Below are 22049 nucleotides of genomic sequence, written 5' to 3'. Positions count from 1 at the left end.
GGCAGATGTGCAGGCAGAGGTGCAGATGTGCAGGTGTGCAGGCAGAGGTGCAGGCAGATGTGCAGACAGAGATGCAGATGTGCAGGCAGAGGTGCAGGCAGAGATGCAGAGGTGCAGGCAGGGCCCACGCACTGCCCGGTGCGTTTCATCTCCTTTATTTTCACGCCACCATGTCACAGGCAGGAGGGTCCCGGCCGCAGGAGGGTGGCAGCTCTGGCAGCCCCAGGCTGTTTCCCCCACTCCAACTCCCGCCAGGTACAATATTTAAAACTTTTAATATAAAGGTTAAGTTCATTATTCTCGATCCTGAGAAACATTTTGTCCGTTTACGGAGCTCTCGCTGTAAACAAAGCACCACAGGCACCAAGCCCACACCCCGGTGCAGGCGTCCCCGGGGCCGGATGGCAGACGAGGAGACGGGTGTCCCCATGGGGACGGGAGGGGTGGCCGCGGTCCCCTTCCCATGGCATTGGGGGCCGGCCCCACCACCCTGCTCTCCTCTGGGAGAGAATTCCCCGGGATGGGAATTGCCCAGATGCGGGCAGGATGCTGGAGATGGACCCAGGCTCGGGGGGTACACGCACCCCCAGCCCAAAGCCAAACCTCCGCGTCACCCCCTGTCTCCCCTCTGCCCCAGTGCCCGGCCACACGCTACTCGTTATTAAAAAAAATTAAAATACACATGTCCCAAAGGAAGAAATACCCCCCCAAGCACCCCACAGGTTCTCCCCACCCCTCCCTCCCCGCATTGCTCCCTTGACACAAGGTAAACTTAAAAAAGACGACACCCGCAGCAGCGCCCGTCGGCACCTGGTCCCCCAGGGCACATCCCGGGGCGGGCAGAGCCGCGGTGACGGCGCTGCCATGTGTCCCCAGCCCCGGTGGTGGCACCTCAGAGGGTGCCGTGGCCACGGGACCCCAGGGCGAACCAGCCCATCTTCTCCTGCGCCAGGTCCAGGTCCCGCAGGCGGATGCCCACCTCCCCGAGGAGGATGTTCTCCCAGAAGCCTTCCTCGCTCAGCACGCTCAGGCGCAGCTCCCGCTGCTGCAGGTCCCCCCGGGGGATCCCGTCGTAGACCAGCTGCGGGGCAGAATGGGGTCAGACCCCCAGCCCTGGCCCCCCGGCCTCCCCCAGCGCCATCGCCATCCCACGCACCATCTCGTTGTAGGTGGGGTTGCAGGTTTTCCGGGCCACTTTGGTTTTCCTCTTGGTTGTTTTCTGGGGGTCGGGCAGCAGGTAGGTCTTGACGTAGGGGTCGGGGTCGTTGCCATCCTGCAGTGGTGGCTGTGGGCAGAGCGGGGGGCACCCCGTGAGCGCTGCGGTGGGCTGGAGCCCCCACCCCGCTGCTATCGCACACGTACCAGCCCTCGGATGTGCATCACCATGATGAAGAGCTTGTTGTTCTTGTAGGAGATGGAGAGCTTCACCTCCCCGCCGACCTTCCCCAGGGGCCGAGCCCACGTGGTGTCTGGAGAGGACGGGAGGGGTGGGGGTGGGATGGGAGCCCCCCAGAAACCCCCCACGCGGTGCCATCTGCCGGGACCCCCGCCAGCCCCCCTACCTGTCGCCTTGGGGGTCGGGTTGGTGCCGGCCGCCTTCTCATCGCGGGGCAGGGGGTGGAAGAAGGTGTAGATGAGGTCGCACTGCGGGGTGAGGAGGTGGCATTAGCGGTGCAGCAGTGACCATGTCCCTCGCCATTTGGGACCGGTGCATGTGACAATGTGCACAGTGCAAGCACTGATGCTTTTTGTGCATGGTGCACGCTGTGATGCTTTACATGGTGCATTTTCCCCCAATATTTCCCACCCCATCTAACCTCACCGGTGTCCCCAGCACCGTCCCCATCTCTCAGGAGGCAGCAGCCCTGCTCTGTCTCCCTGGGGTCCCCAGCTCCGCACCTCCGCCACCTCGGGGGCTGCGTGGATGAGGTGCCAGATGTAGCCGTTCAGCTCCTCCTTGCGCCGCTCGGCCACCGCTTCGCCCCGCGACCGCCCGATGACAAACCTGCTGGGGAAGCTGCGGGGACAGACCCTCAGCAAAGCCCCCCGGGGTGCCGAGGGGGTCTACGGGGGTCTGTGGGTACCTGGGCAGCAGTGAGGAGGGGAAGAGGAGGCGCAGCTTGTTGTGCAGCTCCTGGAACTCCTCGAAGGTGCGCTGGATGAAGGTCACCTCGCCCGGGCTCTCCCGCTGCACCTTCACCACGTAGATCTGCAGAGAGGTGGGGCTGTGACACGGGCTGGGGACCTGCCCTGAGCCCGTGTGGGACAGAACCGCTCGAGTTGTCCCTTCTGTCCCCAACTGTCCCCACTCACGTAGCCCTTGCTGGGGTTGCAGACCCTCTCGTGGCGGCAGAGGAAGACGTCGCGGATCCGGCCGGACGTTTTGAGGGTGTGCGTGCGGGGGGCGAAGGAGAGCGTGGGCCGGGCATCGGAGCCCGTGAACTTCATCTGCGCCAGGTTGTGGATGAAGAAGTTGAGCTTGGTGGCCACGCTGCCCAGGCTGGACTCGATCAACCTGCAACGAGGCCACCAGGTGTTCTGCACAGAGGAGCCCAATGTGCCACAGTCTCCGTCCGAGGGCTCCCCCATCCTCTCCCGCCCCATCACCCCCTGTGTCCCCTACCTGGTGAAGTACGTGGTGGCATCAGCATCAGAGTCCTGCGGCCTCAGGGCATCATAGACATATTTGAGGTCCTCCAGGTCGGAGAGCTCGGGGATGCCACAGGACAGCATCTGGGGGACAAGGTGGGGGGTGAGGGCGGGTGGGGGCAGCAGAACCCCTCTGCCATGGCTGGGGGGGACAGGTGTGTGACCCCCCAGCTCTCACCAGCCCCAGCAGGTTGAGGAAGAGGTGGGTGTGCTTGCGGATCAGGTTGTAGGCCTGGCAGCACAGGTCGACGAAGTCGTGGAAGCGGCTGGAAGGCTTGTCCCCCCCGTTGATGACGTATGCCATGTCTGACGTGAAGACGAACGGCGCCCGGTCCCTGTGCACATGAGCGCGGCCGGGGGTCACCCATCATGGGGACACAGAGAGGGGGCTTCACCCCTGAAATCACTCCCCAGGGATGAGCCCAGACTGGGGGGAAGGAGATGCTGGATGCATTTCCCACCTCTTGATGTTGCCGAACATCTGCGCATGGCCCAGGAACCGGCCGAAGTCGATGTGGAACATGTGGCCAGTGGTCTTGAGCATGATGTTGTCATTGTGCCGGTCGCAGATCCCCAGCACATAGGTGGCCACACAGCAGCCAGCGCAGGAATAGATGAAGTTTTCCACAGCCTGGGGAGAGGCAGGGAAGGAGCAACCAGACATGGAGAAAGGCTGGATTTGTGGGGTCTTGTCCCTGAAGGGGGACGCAAGGAGCAGTGACCCTGCCAGGCTCCTCCTCACCTTCTCGTACTCATCCTCCTCGGGGTTGTGTTTCTGCAGCCAGTCGGCCAGCGGCCGGTCCTTGAAGGAGCCCGTCACGCCGTGCTCCACCTGGATTTTGCGTAGGGTCTCGGCGTTGGGGATCATCTCCACCATGCCTGGTGGCCGAAACAGCAGTGTCAGACCCAGCCATCCCCCCTGGGGGGACGCCAAAAACCCAGCCCCCCTTTGCCACCAACCCAGAGTGACAGCCTGCAAAGCCACGTTCCTACGGATGGGCTGGTGGGGTCAGACCCAAAGGCAGATCACAGCTCCCCACCACAGCCCCAGGGCCTCCTGTGCCATCACCAGCCCAAGAGCACCGTGTCCTGAGGCTGGGGGACACCCCGACACCCGGTCACCTCGTCCACGGCCGGTGGAGAAGCAGCGGAAGATGACCATGCGCATGTCCAGCCCCTCCTGCACCCAGATCTTGTTCATGATGCGGATCATCTGCAGCGTCAGCATGTCCTGCCGCAGGTCGTCCCCGCACTGCGAGCCGGTGGAAGAGCCGTCAGAGCCCGGGGACAGCGGGGACAAAGCTGAGCCAGCACTGCATGGGCTGGGGCAGCCGTGCCGGGGGCTTGGGCAGTGCTGGGAGGACGGGCTCACCTTGAAGATGACTCGGATGTTTTCCCCGAGAGGATCAACATTCTGGAAGGAGAGCTTCAGAGGGACGGCATTGGAGTTGAAATAGGAGCAGTCCTGCCATGGGAGGAAGGCACAGCCCGTCAGGGTGAGCTGGGGGGGGCAGAGGAGCCCCCTGACACCCCCGGCTCCAGCACTCACCCGCGGCACGATCCCCTTCACCAGCAGGCTGGGGCTGAGTGGCAGCCGGCACGACCCGTTGACCTTGAAGAACTGCGTGACGTCCTCCAGCCCCTCGCGGAGGATGCCCTGCGGTGTGGGGATGGGCGGGGGGCTCACACACAGCCCGGCACCCCCTGCACCCCCTCCCGCCTCCCCGGCACCCACCTGGCGTGCAGACGGGGCCGCATCCCGCACCTGCTGGGCCAGGCGGGCCAGCGTGCTGACCAGCAGGCACTGCCGGTCAAACTCCTCCCGCAGCCCCTTCCCGCAGCAGCACAGCAGCGCTGCCAGCAGGTACTGGTACCGGATGCTGAACTGGGAGTCCTTCAGCCCGTCCTTCAGCAGCCTGCACAGAGCGGGGGCACAGGGGTCAGGTGAGCCCCAGGGTTCCCTCCCGTGCCGCTGCCGGTACCCCCCAAACCCACCAGAAGAAGTAGTGGGTGATCTTCAGGTCACAGATCGCTCGCTTCATGAGGAAGCGCACCAGTGGGCTGTCCAGGTAGCACTCGTACTTCAGCGCCTGGAGGGGGGACAGTTTTGGGGTACAGTGAGACTGAGATGCACCCTGTGCTGTGTCCCATTCCTGGCATGTACTCCATGCCACATCCCGGTCCTGGCATGCACCCTGTGCCACATCCCAGTCCCACCACACACCTGGACCAGCTGGGGCAGGTAGTCCAGCAGCTCGGTGTCGGAGATGGAGTCGATCCACCGCACGGCTGTCCTCCTCACCTCCTGGTCCGGGAACCTGCGGCCAGGACGGGTGTCATGGGGACGGCATCCTCGGCATCCTCCCCCATGGGGAGGGCAGCGGTGCCCAAGCCTGCATCCCGGTGGCACCCGGTGGCTTACGTGGCGTGCAGGAGCCCCAGGGCATCCTGGTGGCTCATGGATGTCCACTGGCTGAGCAGGGCGTAGATGTCGGGCAGACAGGCCCACTCCCAGCTGGGCGCGCTGGCCAGCAGCATGGGGAGGGCGCCGGGCGCTGCATGGCAGTAGTAACGCTTCTCCCACAGCCGCTTGCGGTCGGCGTCCATCAGCCTGTGGCAGTGGAGGGACAGGGGGACACGGCTCAGGGGCTGACACATTGAGGATGGGGTGTCCCTCTGCCCCCACAAGGCACAGCACTCTGACAAGCCACTCTGAGCCCTCCCCATGGCCCCCCCAGCGCTGCCTGTGAGAAAGAGGAGTTGATGGAGGATCCCACCAGCACCCCGTGCTGCAGGACGCTGGGGGCTCCCCCACATCCCCACACTGGCCCCAAGGGGCGGCCAGGACCCTGGCCAGAGTGACCGAGCTGCTGCAGGGACAGCCCTGGCTGTCCCCCCACCCAGGGACCCCGAACTGGCCTGGCTGGCCCTCCGCCCCATGCAATTTTTGCAGCAGATCCCGGTGCAGCTGCCGACATCTGATCCTGCCGTTTATAGCCAGGAGAGCAGACACGGCGGGACAGAGGACAGGCAGCTCTGCCCGGCGCCGGGCTCCAGCTCAGTCACAGGTCAGAGCCCCCGATCCCCACTGTGCACACCGGGACAGGGCTGGGGTAGCTCAGCAAGTCCCCCCAGCAGGGTGATGTTGCCTCTGCCCCCGAGCTGCTTACCAGTAGAGCGATTTCTTTTGCATGGCCTCCCGCAGCTTGCACTGGTCCTCCTCCCCCAGGCTGCCGAACTCGTACTTGGGGCTGAACTCGGCCGCTGGCGGGCTGGTGAACTTGACTTCGAAGGCGGAGGTGGGGAAGTCGATCTGGGGCAGAGGCAGAGGGTAAGCAGGGACAAAACGTTGTGAGTGCCCCCACCAGGACCCGCCGCTGCCGGGACGCACCTGCAGGATGACACTGTCAGGCTGGTTGAAGTTGGGGGCACTGGACCTGGCTCTGGAGTTGTCCTGGGTCGCTGGCCACAAGCCCAGGAGCTTTCGCCCGCAGGTCAGGACCCTGGAGGAGAAAGGGGCTGAGAGCTTGGCACTGGGGCAGGAGGGTGGCAGTGCTGCAGCGATGCTGTCCCCACGCTGGGAACCCCCCTGTCCCGCTCTGGGGACGCTGGCGCGGTCCCTCGCCGTGCCCATCATGGCGGGACACCCTACGTACTGCCTGAAGTTGAAGAGGGGGGTGGTGACCCAGCCCAGGGCCTCAGGGACCCGCCGCTGCTTGTTGGCGTCAGAGGAGCTCCCCGGGGGCGGGACGGGCACAGCGAACAGCGTGACGCTGAGCAGCGTCTCCCGCGGCAGCCGGTTCACCTGGACGGGGAAGCAGATCCTGCAAGAGAGTAGCCGGGGCTCAGCCGTGCCGGGGCTGCCAGAGCCCCACGGACCGGCCAGCCCCGCGTCTGGGGTGCCAACGGTGTCCTGAGACAGCCCAGCCCAAAAAATGCCTTTGCTGCTGGCACCAGGGGTGCCACACACCCCCTGGCACGGGACAGAGGTGCCACGTCATGGGCAGACACCCCGGGGAGGCCGCCGGGTTCAGCTGCTCGTGTGCCCCCATCCTCCTCTGCTGCTCTTTGTCCTGAGAGGTGACCACAGGGCACGGGGGCTGCACGGGGGGCTCCCACCGCACACTGACCTTGTCCCATGGCCGGGGGGGCCGCATGGGACCCCAGGGCTGAGGCTCCTCTCCGACGTTCCCAGGGAGCCCAGGGCAGCAGCTACATCCCACCCAGGGCGGGCAGGGGCAGGGATCACCCCACCGAGGGGACAGGTACGGCTCTGCTCCCCGCCGTCCCGCCGACCTTGTCCTCGGGGGGCACCGGCACCTTCTAAAATTATCCTCTTCCCACCCCCACCTCCCAGTGCCGCTGCGAATGCCCGGCTGGCACAGCCCCCCCGCCTGCTCCCAGGCTATTTTTGGGAGCAGATCCCCTTTCCTGGGTGCAGACACGCAGGTCTGGGGAGGGCAGGGCTGCCGTTGGGGCTGCTGCTATTCCCAGGGATGACACAAGAGCTTCCGACACCCAAAAACCAGGGAGAGGTGCGGAGAGGAGCCACTGGAGCAGGGCAGGAGGAGGAGGAGGCACCGGGGACCTGCTCGCCCCGCGGCCGGGGTGCTGCCTTACTGCTGGTCCCAGATGATGAGGTGGAAGAGGTATTTGTAGACGTGGGCTTTCCTGGTGAGCAGGGGGCTGCACAGCTCCTTGCCGCCGTGGCTGAGGGAGCAGGAGAGGTAGAAATCTTCATAGCTGCAAGGGGAACAGATTTGGTGAGCCGGGGGGGCTTTGCCCAGGGTAGGGGAAGGGGCGCCCGAGGGCTCCCCCTGCCATGGGGTGGGGAGGATAGAAGTGCTGCCCCTCTGCGCCTTCCCCAGGCTTGGGAAAGGGGCTGCGGCAGGGAGGGGGCGCAGAGCTGGGAGCCCCCGTCACCATATGCCACCGCACATACCATCACACGGGGGGGCTGGGGGAGGCCCTGCCATGTGGCAGGTGCCGAGCGACAATCCGGGGAGGGCTGCGGGGTGCCGGAGGTCAGGGGATGCCGGCATTTCCCAGGCTACCCGCTTTGTTCGGAGCCAGTCACCAAGGGGAATACATTAAGGACAGGACAAAGGCGAGGGGTCCCCGGCGGGGCGGCTGCTGCTGGCGCCGCTGCCTCGCACGCCCCCCCCACGGCGGGCGCCCGCTGCCCAACCAGGCCCCCGCTGTCCCCCCGCATGGGTATGGGCACCGAGGCACTAACAAAGGAGCACGGCGTGGGGCGAGGGCAGCCTGGCTCTGCCGCACCAGGGCCATCTGTCACCTCCCCGGGGCAGCACAGAGCCCGGCAGGGATGCTGCAGATCCCCGGATTCGTGGGGATGGGATGGGATGTAGGAAGGGATGGGGTGGGATGTGGGACGGGATGGGATGGGAATGGGAAGGGATGGGATGGGAATAGGAATGGGATGGAATAGGATGAGAAGGGATGGGAATGGGAATGGTATGAGAAAAGAATGGGATGAGAAGGAAGGGAAGGGAAGGGAAGGGAAGGGAAGGGAAGGGAAGGGAAGGGAAGGGAAGGGAAGGGAAGGGAAGGGAAGGGAAGGGAAGGGAAGGGAAGGGAAGGGAAGGGAAGGGAAGGGAAGGGAAGGGAAGGGAAGGGAAGGGAAGGGAAGGGAAGGGAAGGGAAGGGAAGGGAAGGGAAGGGAAGGGAACACAGCAGAGCCCGTCCCACCCACTCACACCCAGAAGCTCCAGCATCAGCTGGCTCTGAGCATCCCTCACCACCAGCACCCCCACATTCCTGCCCTGGGTTATCTCTGATTCCCTCCACACCTGATGAGTATCTGGGACAGGGACACGCTCCCCAGCCACCCCGGGGAGGGACCCGGCTGTACTGATGAGGGCTGGGAGCCCCAACACGGGCAGGCAGGGGCTGAGCACGCTGAGGGCAGCTGCCCTTACCTGGCGGCCCAGGTGATGGGGATGCGGTGGGTGCCGTAGACAGTGAAGGCGAGCGGGCAGGAGAGCAGCCGAGCCTCCTGCGCCGCAGCCTGCTCCCGGCTGCCCAGCACGGCCGGCTGGAAGTCGGCGTTGAAGGTGCTGCAGTAGAGCTCCACCAGGGTGAGGATGGCGGCCGTCAGGCTCTCCACGATCCGCTCTGCAGGGGAGGGGGGACTGCGGTGAGACGGGGGGTGCCGGCCCCACCGGCCCCACACTGTCCCTTTGCACAGGGGTCGGGATGCTGGAGGGACCCCAGGATCAGACTGCGGGTCAGTGTCCCCGGGGCAAAGCGAGTGAGAGGGAGAATTTCAGCTTTCCCATTTACAACCACGGAATCATTTGGGTTAGAAAAGACCCTCAAAGTCACCAAGTCCAACCCAACTCTGGCACAAGACCGTGTCCCTGAGAACCTCGTCTATACATCTTTTAAACACATTTTGCTGAGTTCATGGGGAGGAACAACAGCCATCGCCTCCAGAAACCCTCTTTTCTTCACCAGAACAGTTTCAAACACATTTTTGGCCTTAATAATTGAAGGGGAGGGGTTTGAAGATTAAAAAGCACCAAGAACTCAAGCCCAGAAGGGGAGGAGAAGAACAGAAATACCTCGATTTTCCCTCTTGGCCAGAACATTTGGATCCTGTTGAGGAAAAAAAACCCACAAGAGCACCATCAGAATGAGCCCCGCGCTGCGGGGGGGGCAGCTCGCCAAGAGCTTTACACAACCAGCTCCCAGCTATTGAGGAATTTTCCATGTGGTGCAGCGGGAGGAGGGAGGGAAAGAATCAGATGTGAAGTTGTTCTTCCCCTTCGCACCTCCCGGCCGAGCCCCCCGGTCCTGCACCCCCCAGGACCAGCCCCCCCGGGTCGCCCCTCACCTTCTGGATCTTGGGCTGCATGCGGGACGGGCAGGGCGGCATCTGGTTGAGCGCGGCCGTGATCTCCGGGGTCTCCACGGCGGCCAGCGCGTTGCAGATGGCCATGACCGACTGGATCACCCGCTCCGCCTTCAGCGGGAAGTCTCCCTGGGGGGAAAGCGGGGTGACTTGGGACCCCCGGGCAGCCGAGGGGCCGCCCCGCAACCCACACATCATGCATGGGGAGATGCACCAGCCCGTGCCTCAGTTTCCCCTGCTTTCACAGCCTTTCCCCTTCTCTGCTGCATCCTTAGTGCTCCGTAATGAAACAAGGAAAAAGCCTGCAGTAAATAAGACAAGGCGGCCCCAAAAATGCCCCATCTGTGCTCACCTCGGCTGCCAGGAAAGCGTCCACCTCGTTGTGGAAGGTGTCGAAGAGGAGACTCAGGGCCTGTCTGAGGGACAGAGGGCAGAGCTCAGCCCGGCCAGGCGGGTACCCGGGGCGGGGGTCGGTCCCACCGTGTCCCCCCTACCTGCTGATGGTCTGTTTGATGGGTCTCTCCTGCAGGTGGATGTAGTGGTTGAGGGTAGACGGGCTTTGGTCATCGCTCGCCTGGAGATGGAGAGAGGTTGTGCCAAAACTGGGCTGCACACATGTGCTCCCACACCAGGGAGGTGTCACGGAAGGGTTTGGGTTGGAAAGGACCCCAAAGATCATCTAGTTCACCCCCTGCCATAGGCAGGGACATCTTCCACCAGACCAGGTTGCTCCAAGTCTCATCCAGCCTGGCCTTGAGCCCTTCCAGGGATGGAGCATCCACAGCTCCCCTGGGCAGCCTGCTCCAGCGCCCCGCCACCCTCATGGCGAAGAATTTCTCCCCTATATCTAACCTAAAGCTACACTCCTTCAGTTTAAAATTCTTATCCCTTGTACCACCGTGACACTCCATGATAAAGAGTCCCTCCCCATCTCTCCAACGGGTCCATGTCTTATTCTGGGGGTCCCAGAGCTGAACACAGAGCTCTGCAGAACCACAATATCCCCAGCTGGAAGGGACCCACAGGGACCACCAAGTCACAGGCATCCCCGGCACCCACCGTCCGGGCCAGGTCGCTGCGCACCCCCTTCCTTTTCATCAGCTGCAGGCGGATGTCGATGTCGAATTTCCTGCAGTGCTGGATGTACTCATGGCTGCCCAGCGCGTGTTTGCTGCGGGACAGAAACGTGCTGAGCCCCCATCCCATGCCGTGCCCCGAAACTCGCCCTGGGGTGCCCCATCCCAACACCCCACAGCCCGTCAGTGCTGCCTGGGGCTCGGCTGTGGCCGCCTCGCCTGCAAACGGACGTTCGTGGCAAAACTAGGAAACCTGAAGAATAAGCCATTGTTTTCCCTCCTTCCCCCGCACCCTCCAAAGAGCCGTGCCCAGCCCAGCCGGCGGGACGGGGCCGGGAGCGGGTGCCGATGAGCCCGTCATGCCCGGACCTGCCCGCAGATGCGTGGGACCCGAGGATGCTCCAGCTGACAGCAGCATTGGGGCGAGCCCGGGAAGAGGGGGACAGCCTGGTCCCCCTGTGCCACCACCACGGGCAGCCCCCCCAGCACGGGACTCGCTGAGCTTGCCACCCAGACCCAGTTTCTTTGCCGACTGCGGGGGAGAATGAGCTGATTCAGGCCTGGTCAGCGCGGCAGAGCCGCGGGCACCGTGCCCAGGGGTGCGGGAGCTCCGGGCAGGACGGCGCTGCAATGGCAGGACGTGGTGGGGGGGTGGGAGAGGCACCCCCAGGAGCTCACGGGGCTGCCGGGATGCAGAGTCTGATCAGCTTGTGGCCACTAGAGCTGTGTCCTGCCCCGTGGCCAGGAGGGTCATAGAACGATGGAATAGTTTGGGCTGAAGGGACCGGCCACGCTGTCAGGAGCAGCGCTGGGCTCCGTGTGGGTCCCGCTCGGGCTGTCCCGGGCTGGGTGATCCCCAGCCGCCCCTTTAGGTCCCACAGCGGCAGCTCCGGGTGGCAAAGCTCCCGCGGATCCCCCGCGGCTCGGCCAGGGCACGGGCAGGTCTCCAGCAGCAGGAGCTGGCTCGCTGCACCCCCCCGCCAGGAAGGACAGATGGACGGCGTGTGCCTGTGCACACGTGGCTGCTGCGCCATCCTCTGCAGAGAGCTCCCCCGAGCCGTCGGACCCCAAACCCCCATGGAAATACATCCTTTCTGCACAAAAAGCAGCAAAATGGGGAGGGCAGGAGGAATCTGTGTGGGTCTCATTCCCCATCACCCACCCCTGGCTCTGCAGCCGAGGGACCCTGTCACAGTCCGATGCTCCCGTGCCTCCCTCCCCCACTCTCTCCCCCAACATGTCCCCTTTCCACCTTTTCCTGCGATTGAAACCGCAGGCAGGGAGAAGGGGGGCTCTGCCGCTCCGCTCAGTGACACGTCTGTTATTAATACTCCTCCAAAGAGCTTTTTTGGCAGCTCCCTGGTTTTCAGGCATGGGGGGGTCAATGAGATGGATACCCCACCACTGGGAAAGATGCTCCCAACATGCTGCTTTTGGCAAGAGAGCATCCCCGTGGCTCGGGAGGCAGGAAAGGGAGCGGAGCGGCTCCCGCTGTGCACGCCGGGCTCAGCCCTGAGCATCCATCCCACCCGGCACGGGGTGAGCGCGGGGACACCGCGGCTGTGTCACGTGTGTGTGTGTCCCCAAAACAACACTCACTTCTGCAGGAACTCCTCCAAGCCGCAGATCTTGAGCACAAAGTCCTCGACGTCCACGGCGTGCAGCTCGTCGTGCGTGTAGCACAGCGCCTGGTAGATGAGCAGGTCCACGGTGGAGGAGCCTGTGGGGAGAGGGAGCAGCGTCCTGAGCCCCCAGCACGGTGGGACCCCCCCAGATCCACCACCCAGGGGTTGCTGGGGTCTGTCCCTGCCGCACATCACCCCAGGTGCCCCCCGATTGCTGCGAGGGGACCGGACAGGTGGGTGCATGGCGAGGGGCACTCACAGTCGCAGGTGAAGGTGAGGGCCTCCCGCAGGCTGTCACACACCACCGTCACCTTCAGGCTGACGCCGTGGCCCAGCTGCTCGGGGCTGAGGTTGACGGCGCTCCACACCAAGCCGGTGAGGGAATAATCCTTGGTGCTGTAGCCGGACCGCAGCCTGTGGAGGCAGGGACGGGTCAGGGATGTTGCCCTGCGGTGGGTGTTTCCCCACCCACCAAAAAAAGCCTTTTTGGGGGCATTTCACAGCGGGATGCTCCAGCCTCAGGGTACTCACACGTCCAGCATGTGGCAGAAAGCGGCCACCTCCTCGTCCCGCTCCTCCGACACTTCGAAGAGCTCATAGCCGTTGGCAAAGGAGTGTGGCCGGGGGGCGACCTGTGGGGCAGAGCACGAGCCCATCAGCTGCTGTGGCATCCTGGGGCGTACAGCCCACCGCCCGCCCGGGATGGGGGCTGCAGGGCCCCCTGTAGAGCACCGGGCACCAAGAGGTTGCTGGCCATGGCTGGGGACACGCAGCTTTGCAGGGGAACAGGGACCAGCAGAGGGGGGGTTTGGGCCAGGGGGCACCCGCTACAGGACACGTCACCCACGTCTGCACCTTCTGCACAGCTGTGAGAAGGGAGACCCGAGGACTCCCAAAAATGGGACACTTCCAGGCAATTTCCTGCCGGACACAAGGGATGGGCAGAGACGGACCCGGGGACAATGTGGGACATGCAGGGACCGTCCCCAGGCCACCAGGGTGCTGCAGTGGAGCCCGTGCCCGGCCCCCCACGCTGCTCTCGGGGCAGGCGGCACGGCCGTGCCAGGCTCCCCCCGCACACGGGGGTCCCCATCGCTCTTTCGCAGGGAACAATGGTCCCACTGTCAGAGCAATTAACCCAGCCAGCAGCTAACGGGAGGCAGAGAAAGGCAGAGAACACAGCAGCCGCTAAAGACAATTTTAATGCTCTTTTATAATTAGTCGCTGGCACCGGGAAAGCCGAGAGTGACTTAGGCAGCCCCCCCCAAGCCGTCCCTGGCTGCACCGCGCGCTCCCCGGGGAGGGGGACCCTGCAAGGAAGGCAACTTCTCCGGTTCTTTATCTCCTCTTGCTGGAGCAAAGGAAAGGCAGCAAAACCACAGGCACCCACAGCCCCATTCGCATCCCAGCCCTCCCCAGCACCTCAGCTCCATCCCAGCCCCGCGTCCAAGCCCGGGAGAGATAAACCCTCTTACCGGGTCGATGGAGATCCTGCGGTTCTTGTTCAGCACCAGATTCTTGCGGTTGCCGAAGCGGGAGACGTACGTCCGCGGGGGGACCTGGGGGGGCATGGTCTTGCTCCGCGCCACCGGCTTGCCGCTCGATTCCTTCTCAAAGATGCTCCTGCCCTCCTTCCAGCCACGGGCGGCTTCCCGCAGCACCTCCGACTCGTACGTGGACTTCAGGTTGAGGCAGGTGATGGCGTCGTTGATGCCGCTGTAGTCGGTGATGCTGCCGTAGTCGGTGACGCTGTACGGGTCCTCCTCGGAGATGCGGCGGCCGAGCAGCTTGCCGTGAGCCCGCTCGTGGGCTGCCGAGAACATGTTGATGTCCCTGGGCTGGGGTCCCTTGGAGGACGGGGGGGATCCCTTCCCTGAGCGCTGGTTCCCCTCAGGGCAGCTCCAGAGGGGCTGCCGGGGGGGCAGCGGGGGCGGCGAGAGCTTTTTGGGGGAGCAATCCCCGCCGTTGTGGGGCGAGGTGCCGTTGAGCGGCTCCCCCAAGAAGTCCCCCCCCGAGCCCTCGAAGATGTACAGATAGTCCCCAGCCAGGGGGCCCTTCAGCCAGGGCTGGGGGTCCGGCTGTGGGGGGCTGGGGCCGGGGGGTGCTCTGGGCGCAGGGGAACCCTCGGGTGCCCGCGGGACGTTGCAGCTGAGTGCAGGGTCGGAGCCGGAGAGGCCACGCGCCGCTTTGATGCCGTCGCAGCCGTTCCTCTCCGCGGGGTCGTCCCAGGAGATGAGGGGCTGGTCTCCCCGCTGCCGGGCCCGGCTCTCCTCCTTGTCCTTGTCCTTGTCCTGCCGCAGGCGGGACAGAGCGTCGTACTCCATCTGCAGGGCCTCGGCCAGCGCCAGCTCCCGCCGGCTGATCCCCACCGACTCCAGCGACTTCCAGTGCTCCCCATCGCCGTGCGTGGCGGACATGGCTCTGGGGACAGGGACGTCGTGGTCCCCGGCGTCAGGAGAGAGGCATGCTGCGCCGCCCGGCACCTGCGCGGGAGACAGGCACGGGTTAATGAGTAACAGCTAACGAAGGTCGGCTAACGAGGGTCAGGCTGCTGGTACAGCCCTTCCTCTCTGCAGTGGCAAAAAGGAAACACAGGGTGTTTCAAATAGATGGACCTGATTTCAAAGTGCTATATTAATATTTCACAATGGCAATGTTACGATTATACAAAAAATCACAAAGGGTTTAACGAGTTTTCAAGTTTTAGTAACCTTTCTATGAATGCTCTACGTTCTCCATCTGCTGTACAGATAACATCGAGACAATAGTTGAATTTGTCCAAAACGCCTCTCAAAGCGTCTTCTTGCCCCGACGCCACCGCTGCCGTGATTCTGGTTTTGAGGTCAGCCAGCTTAGTCGTTGACAGTGGCACAAAAACATGGGCTTTGACAAGAAAAAGTCACAGGGTGTAACGTCTGGGGATCCTGGGGGCCGAGAGTGTCCATCTTCATGAAACACCCTGTGCTAGGGGCTCAGCAATGCGACACGTTAAATAAAGATGTTGCTGCTGCCTGTCCCCCCGGGACCCCCTGGTCCCCAGGCAGGGCTGGGTGGCCCCACAGCAGCTGCCAGGGCTATTGCTGGAGCCCGATGTATTTCCCGAGGACAAAATAAGCCGCAGGGAGGGCGGCGGCACTTGCAGCTGGAGCTGACTCAACCTGCAACCCCGCACGGGCTGCACATCGCGGCCGATGCACCGGGGTTTGCCCAAAACGCAGCTCTGAGCCCCATTGCTAATAGGGGACCATTGCAGCTTTGAGGAAAAGCCAGCAAAGCTCGGCCTTTTTGAAACAGAAAGGAAAAATGAGAGCACCGACCAGCCCGGGCTGCTTTGGCGAGCAAGAAACAGCACATGGTGAGGGGGACCGGGGCATGACCAGCAGCCCCAGCGCTGGTCCCCCAGTCTCCCCACAGCCCCCTCGAATGGACCCGCGGGTCCCCCAGTCTCCCCGCAGCCCCCTCGAATGGACCCGCGGGAGCCCCAGTCTCCCCACAGCCCCCTCGAATGGACCCGTGGGTCCCCCAGTCTCCCCACAGCCCCCTCGAACGGACCCGCGGGTCCCCCAGTCTCCCCACAGCCAGCAGAGGCCAAACAGCCGGACTGGAAACCGCTCCCGGGCCCCCGACCAAAACCCGGGGAGGGTGGTAACGGCGGGGGGGGCTGTGCCCGGCCAGCACCGCGCTCCCCGGGGAAGGAGCTGTCGCCTCCTCCCCTCTTCCTAGAAAAACGACCAAGTGGAAATTAAACAGGAGAGCGGAGTGAGCCCGAAGCCCCTGGAGACGGCCGGCACTTGGAATCCCCAGAGCCGAGAGGCAGGGGAGTGTTTTCTGGCTCGGGATCCCAGCACGGGGGGGACACGGGACCCTGCTGCCCCCCAGGGTTCCCCATGACCCCAAACCTCTCACTCTGCACCACGACGCTCTGATTTAGGGCAAAAGGATGCAGCTGCCCATTCCCGGTGACTGCAAGTGTTTCTGCTGCGGACATTGTGGGACAGCAGGAGCTTCCTCCGGTGCCCATGGCGGGGGGAGCCCATCCGGCACGTGCCCCCCACATCCCACCCCATGGGACAGGGCAAGCGCCCGAGCTGGGCTGTGCAGTGAGCACCTCCCGGCACACCCGGGGAGCAGCACCATTGTCACCAGGCTGGTCCCCGCTGTCCCCTCCCAGCCCAGTTGCTGATTATCACCCACAGCAGCCCCAGCCACATCACGCCCTCCCCATCCGCAAACGGACCCTCCTGACCCCAAGGCCGTGCAGGACCAGATGGCTGCTAATTAGCCGCAAACACATCTCCTGCAAGCGAGGATGGCACCGGGCGGGTTTGTCCCTCTTGCCATCACGGGTCTCCTCTTGCGCACCTCACTCAACCAGCTCCTTTGTGCTTTCTAACTAGAAAAATGGCTTAGGGGGGACGAGATGGAAATGTTCCCTTCCCCGGCATTCCGGTCCCTGCCAGCAGCTGTGGGCTTTTCCCGGAAAAACAGAAATCCCAAAAGCTGGCAGCGCTGGGCTTCTGGAAGCCGAACAAAGAAAATCTGCCTTTAACCCAAAAGCAATAAAACCAAACCGATTCTTGTGGCTGACGAAGCCACAATCCCATTCTCATCTCCAAGACAAGCAACTGCATCTCGCTGACGTTTCAAGCGGAGAAACGCTCCCGCCTGGCCGAGCGGAGGCTCCGGCGTGTGCGGGTGGGACGCAGCAAACCTGGTCCTGCCCCCCAGCTGGACCGAGCGGACGCAAACCCACGTCAAACAGCCCCAAACCCCCCGAGTCGCCCTCCGAGTCCTGTTCTGGGGTTTAAGCAGCACCTCCCGCTGCGGGTTCCTGCACCCGGGGGTCGGTGCGTGGCCGCCTGCATTTCCACCAAACGCCCCTTGACCCATCAGGACCCACGCGAGTCGTGGGTCACGTCTCAGCACGGGAGCTCCCGAGGTAGGAGCTGAACTGCAGAGTAGCAGAGAGAAGCAGATATTTCCCTCTTTAAAATACTACTACTGAAAACATAGGCGTAATTTGCTGACTCCAAATTTCCTGGCGTTTGACGTGGTCACGTCAGCCTCAGGAGACCCATCCAGCTTGGGATCCCACCTTTCCAAGAAAACGCTTCGCTGTGCCAAGCGACGGCGGGTGCAGCCAGGGGCACACAGGAGAAACCACTTGTCCACTGGAAATCCTTTGCCCTAAGCCCCCAATTATGGTTTAACACAGTTTTATTTAGAGGGCTTTGGGGCAGAGGATGCACAGGGTCCCCATAGGGCTCTCCCAGTGTCTCCCAGCATCAATGGGACAGGGAAGGATGATCCCACCCTTGTGCAAAGAGCAGAGCATCAGGTTGGGCCAGGCTGGGGTGGCCTGGGGGGCTCAGCACCAAGTGCAGCCACCCCGCGCCCACCCCTGCTCAGCGTGGGGAGGGATAAGGGAATCCAACAGCAAACCGTCCTGGGGGATCCCCGGCGGAGCGGACGCTGCAGCAGCCCCGTGCCCAGCGCCGGGAGCCCGGGCAGAGCTGCCACGGCTGGCGGGGGCTTGTTGTGCACCCCCAACTCTCCCCATCCCTCCCTCCCTCCTTCCCCCGCGCAGGCAGCTGCGTTGGGAGCAGATTGAAATGGCTGAAGCATCTGGGCAGACATCAAACATCTGAGGACGAGGAAGCAAAGCGAGCCCCAGAGGGGTGTGGGAGCCGGGGATGGAGGTTATGCCTATCAGGGGAGACAATTCACACCCTTTTATAATCCAGCAGAGGGAGGAGCGGCGGTGAGAAGGATAAAGCACCAGCCTTCACCTCCGGGGCTGCGGGTCCATCCATCCATCCTGCCGCTCTGGCTGAACAGGACAAGCCGCTGCGTTCCCAGTGCGGCCCCTGCCCGGCCAGGGGGATAGCGAGGGCTCCCCCGCCTTGGGGACACCGAGCTGAGCAAACACCTCGAGAACAGCCAGCGCCACTCGCTTCCAACCTGTTGCCTTAAGGCAGGAGGAGTTTCTTCCTCTTCAAGCCGATACGTCTCCTATTACTAGCAGAGCAAAGTCCAGTCCGGTCCGAGCGCTCCCAAGGAGGCAGGATGTGGAACTGGCTGGTGCCAAAGGCTCTTCCATAATTTCTCTACGTATTTCCACCCTCAGGAGGAAATCCTGCCCCGGGAAGATGGGTCGCGTTCGGGACGGGAAAGTCCCCGACTTGGGGTGGCCAAAGGAGGGAGCTCTGCAGAGCCAAGTCCGCAATGGGGACAGCAGAGGGGACAACAGGGTGTCACAGCCAGGCGTGGGGCAGGAGGCGGCGTGGGCGGGGGGATGTCAGAGCCCCCTTTGCAGTGAGGTGCGACAGCCACGTGTTGGGCTGCTCGGGAGATGCTGAGCCTCACCCAGCCCTGCGGAGCACTGGGTCGTGGGGAGGACCGAGGTGGGACCCCTCCGCAAAGCCACGCGCCGCTGTGTCCCCCCGTGTTCCCACGCGGCAGCTCCAATGACGGGGCCACGACACCTCACGCCTCCTCCACTCCCCGGCCCTGGCGCACACCCGCAGTCGGACTTTCCAAATTACTCAACCCGCGCTGCTCCAGCACCCAGCACCCGCCCCCGGCGCCACGTTTGCTGGGTGCTTGGCCTCCCCGGGGGATGCCGGTGGTCAGGCTCTCGGCGGCGCGGCAGCTCCGGTGCTCGGCTCCTATGCAAATCTTGCAGATCTGTGCTTCCTCCGCAGCAAGCGCCCGCATGGCGTGGCCGGCTGCACGACGGCGCCTGGAACGTGCACCCAGCTGCACAGCGGGCTGGCGGCAGCATCCCGCACCGGGGCTCGGAGGGGCAGCCCTGTATCTGCCCAGGATGGGAAAGCGATGTAACATACAATGGCCTCGGTGCATCTGGCTGCACCAGCACCCAGGGAATGCATCCTGGTGCTGGGCTGGGCCGGCACAGCGTGGGGCACACGCTGCCCTCTGCCCCACAGCCCAGGTGAGCCCCGAGGGACGGATCCTGCTGCAACAGGGCTCTCGCCAACACAGATGCTTCCCCAGCTGGACTGTCAGGGTACACTGAGGACACCCAGCAGCCGAGGGCCCCCCCATGGCCACAGCACCTTGTTGGGACGCAGGGGACCTGCTGGCCCCACACTGCACACCAGATCCAGCCCAGTCTGCAGTGGGAAACAACTTGGACTACTCACCCCTGCCCTGCCCATGGAATTTATGTGCTATGGGAGGGAGCCACAGCCCAAGGACACGCCACAGACACGCAGCTCCTCCCGAGCACCCACACGCAGGGAAACACCTCGTCCGGGATGGGACCATTGGATGCTGCTGCTGCTACAGCCCCAGCGATCCCTCCGCACGGCTCAGGGGTCCCGTGGTCACACCCGGTGTGCATGGCCGTGCACACACCCTGGGTGTGCATCCAGGCAACGCTCGCACACACACACAGCATCGCTCCCGCTGCAGCGCGCAGGCTGCACGGCTGCTGGGCTGGGAAAGCCGCTCCTCTGGGCTCCCGGCAGCGGATCCTCTCCGCGGCTGCACTCCTGTTCAGGAGGGTGCTCGGGGGTGAGGTGGGGCAGGCGCCTGCTCGGGCGGTTATCCCGGGAGAGCCGGGTGCCCGTTTGCCAGGCAGGTTTCCCACAGCTCCCTGCCCCTCCCGTTTTGGGAGGAAAAGATTGATTTTTCTGATCACGCTGGTGTTAATTCACCCCAGGCCTAGATCCTGTGAGCAACTCCATTCACGCTTGGCCTTACACACATGAATAGCTGTGGTCACGTCGATATACCTCCTTTGCTCAGGGGCAATAGCTCGCATAACTCTGGAGTTTACTGTTAAACACACGCGTGAGCATTTCTTCAAGTTCAGGAGCCGTGGTACTGCAGCAGCGGAGCATCACAGCTCGCTGCATCACAGCAGCATCCTCACAACTGCCTTCTGTCCCCACGCACCGAACCGAGACCCCTGCCTGCGCCAAGGCTTGGCTGGGATGAGCTGACCCTTCCCGCACCAGCTCTGGCCTGTCCCTGTTCCCATCGCTGTCCCCATCCCTGTCCTCTTCGCTGTCCCACCGAGCAGCCCCTGACATGACGGGTGAGAACAGAAACCCCAGCTCTGCCTCTCCACTTTGCTGATGGGCAACTTTGCAATTTGATGGGGGCGGCTTGATCGTTTTGCTCACAAAAACCACCCGATTCCCCCTCCAGCCCGCACCCGACGCTGCATTTCCAGAGCCCCGAGCCGCGCTGTGCGCTGGGGGTGCAGCGCCCGGGACCCCCCCCTGCTCCCCGGCTTTCGGGGTCTCCAGTCCTGGACGAACACAAGGCTGGGCTGGGGCTTTCGGGCAGCGCTGGGAAGCGACTCAGAGCAGCCGCGGTGGAGCTCCCACATCTCCTCGCAGGAGATGAAATCTTTTATGCATATATATATATATATATAATTTTTTTTTAAAGGGGAAAATCCCGGCAAATCCCGGCTGTTGGAGGAGCCGGCCTGCGCCTGCTCCTGCTCCCACCGCCCGTCCCCCCGCACCCGCCGCGGTTCCCGCTCCCCCCGGGGCTCAGCCCTACCTGCTCCGAGCGGGCTGGGGCTGCGGCGGCGGCGGGGCCGGGCGGGGGCCGGGCGGCGGCGGCGGCGGCGGCGGCGAAGGAGGAGGAGGAGGAGGCGGAGGAGGAGGAGGGAGCGCGGCGGCGGACAATGGAGGGGCGCAGCGCGGCGCGGGGCCATCTCCCGGCCGCCCGCCGCATTGCACGGCAACGGGCCGGCCCCGGTGCTCCCCCCGCCCTCCCGCTGTGTGTCCACGAGAGCCCCGGGATGCCCCGCAACCCCCCATCCTGCATCCCTCCCATCCCGCATCTCCCCATTCCGCATCTCCCCATCCCGCATCCCCCCGGCGGGACGGCCGGTGGGCGCTGAGCTCCCACTCCCCTTGCCTGGCCACAGCACCGGCCCCTCCATCCCCCCAAAACACTGCAGCCCCACGCGTGGGGGCATCCCTGGGTTCCCCATCAGCACCCACCTCCCGCTGCTTCCCACTGGGGTGGTACCTGCAGGGGGGCGTGTGCTCCCCTGTACCCCTGGAGGGTGCTGAGACACCCCACTGGGGCTGTGGTGCTCCTGCTGGTCCCCAGCCGCGCCGGGTTAGTGGGGACACTGTCCTGGCCAGGGGAGCGCAGCAGCAGAAACGGCTGCACAAGCACTTTGTGGGCAACAGATGCGCTGGAGCCCTTGCAGCGGTAGCTGTAATTTGTTTTTGCAGGCAGCTGGCCCTGCCAGGCTCTCGCAGCCGGGGTTGTACCCCCCCCCGAAAGCCCAGCGCCGCGCTGGAGAACCGCGAGCCGCACTGGGAGGGCTGTGGGTCACAGCCTGTGGTTTGGGGTTAGCGGTGGCACAGTGTTATCCCAGCCTCCCTGGGCCCTTGAAGATTCACAGGAGCTGGGAGGATGGAGGTTGTTGTGGGGTTCACCACACCATGCGGGGGGAATCCAGCGCTCGAGGGTCCCCCAGTGCAGCTGGGCACCCCTGGGCCCCGTCTCCCTGATGGGAAAATGACCCACATCAGTACCACATCTGCCTGCAAAACCCCACGGGCTGCTCCTGCTTGCTGTCAAAAAATATCACGCACAGCTCACGGACAAGCTGCAAGCAGTGCTGCCGGGAGACCGGGGAAGTCCTGCTAACTGAACACACCCCCTGTGCTGGGATGGATTACTCCCCATCCTTCTCTTCACACTTTGCCTGACGCCTGTTGAAACACCCCAGGTTCCTCCGGCGCTGCCCTCCCACCCACACACCCCGTACTGAGCTTTGCTGCGAGGGGGCAGAGACGGGTGTACCCCAAAAACTCGCGGTGG

At 64.0% G+C, this 22049-nt stretch overlaps 1 protein-coding gene and 1 long non-coding RNA gene across 2 annotated transcripts; one reads left to right on the top strand and one right to left on the bottom strand.

Annotated features, from left to right (window-relative positions):
* Positions 1-256: 256 nt before the first annotated feature.
* Positions 257-20920, bottom strand: PIK3C2B (phosphatidylinositol-4-phosphate 3-kinase catalytic subunit type 2 beta). Its single transcript, XM_065038950.1, has 33 exons — positions 20766-20920; positions 13700-14707; positions 12756-12856; positions 12484-12638; positions 12199-12319; positions 10583-10694; positions 10018-10097; positions 9876-9939; positions 9506-9652; positions 9234-9267; positions 8589-8784; positions 7270-7392; positions 6306-6473; positions 6041-6152; positions 5820-5962; positions 5072-5260; positions 4874-4967; positions 4645-4739; positions 4385-4565; positions 4199-4306; positions 4022-4114; positions 3772-3901; positions 3392-3528; positions 3111-3280; positions 2828-2984; positions 2624-2733; positions 2314-2515; positions 2085-2209; positions 1900-2017; positions 1563-1644; positions 1363-1469; positions 1157-1285; positions 257-1081 (listed from the first exon to the last, which is right to left on the bottom strand). The coding sequence occupies exons 2-33, from the start codon at positions 14639-14641 to the stop codon at positions 893-895; spliced, it is 4914 nt and encodes a 1637-aa protein (XP_064895022.1). The 5' UTR covers positions 14642-14707; positions 20766-20920; the 3' UTR covers positions 257-892.
* LOC135576060 (uncharacterized) lies at positions 7161-9374 on the top strand. The gene is made up of 2 exons (XR_010467650.1): positions 7161-7298; positions 8858-9374. It is a non-coding gene; the product is annotated as an uncharacterized LOC135576060 (long non-coding RNA).
* Positions 20921-22049: the final 1129 nt, after the last annotated feature.

The sequence above is a fragment of the Columba livia genome, chromosome 22 (assembly GCF_036013475.1).
Source record: "Columba livia isolate bColLiv1 breed racing homer chromosome 22, bColLiv1.pat.W.v2, whole genome shotgun sequence".
Taxonomy (NCBI): domain Eukaryota; kingdom Metazoa; phylum Chordata; class Aves; order Columbiformes; family Columbidae; genus Columba; species Columba livia.
The sequence above is the reverse complement of the archived record's forward strand: the minus strand, read 5'-3'. Positions and strand labels throughout refer to the sequence as shown.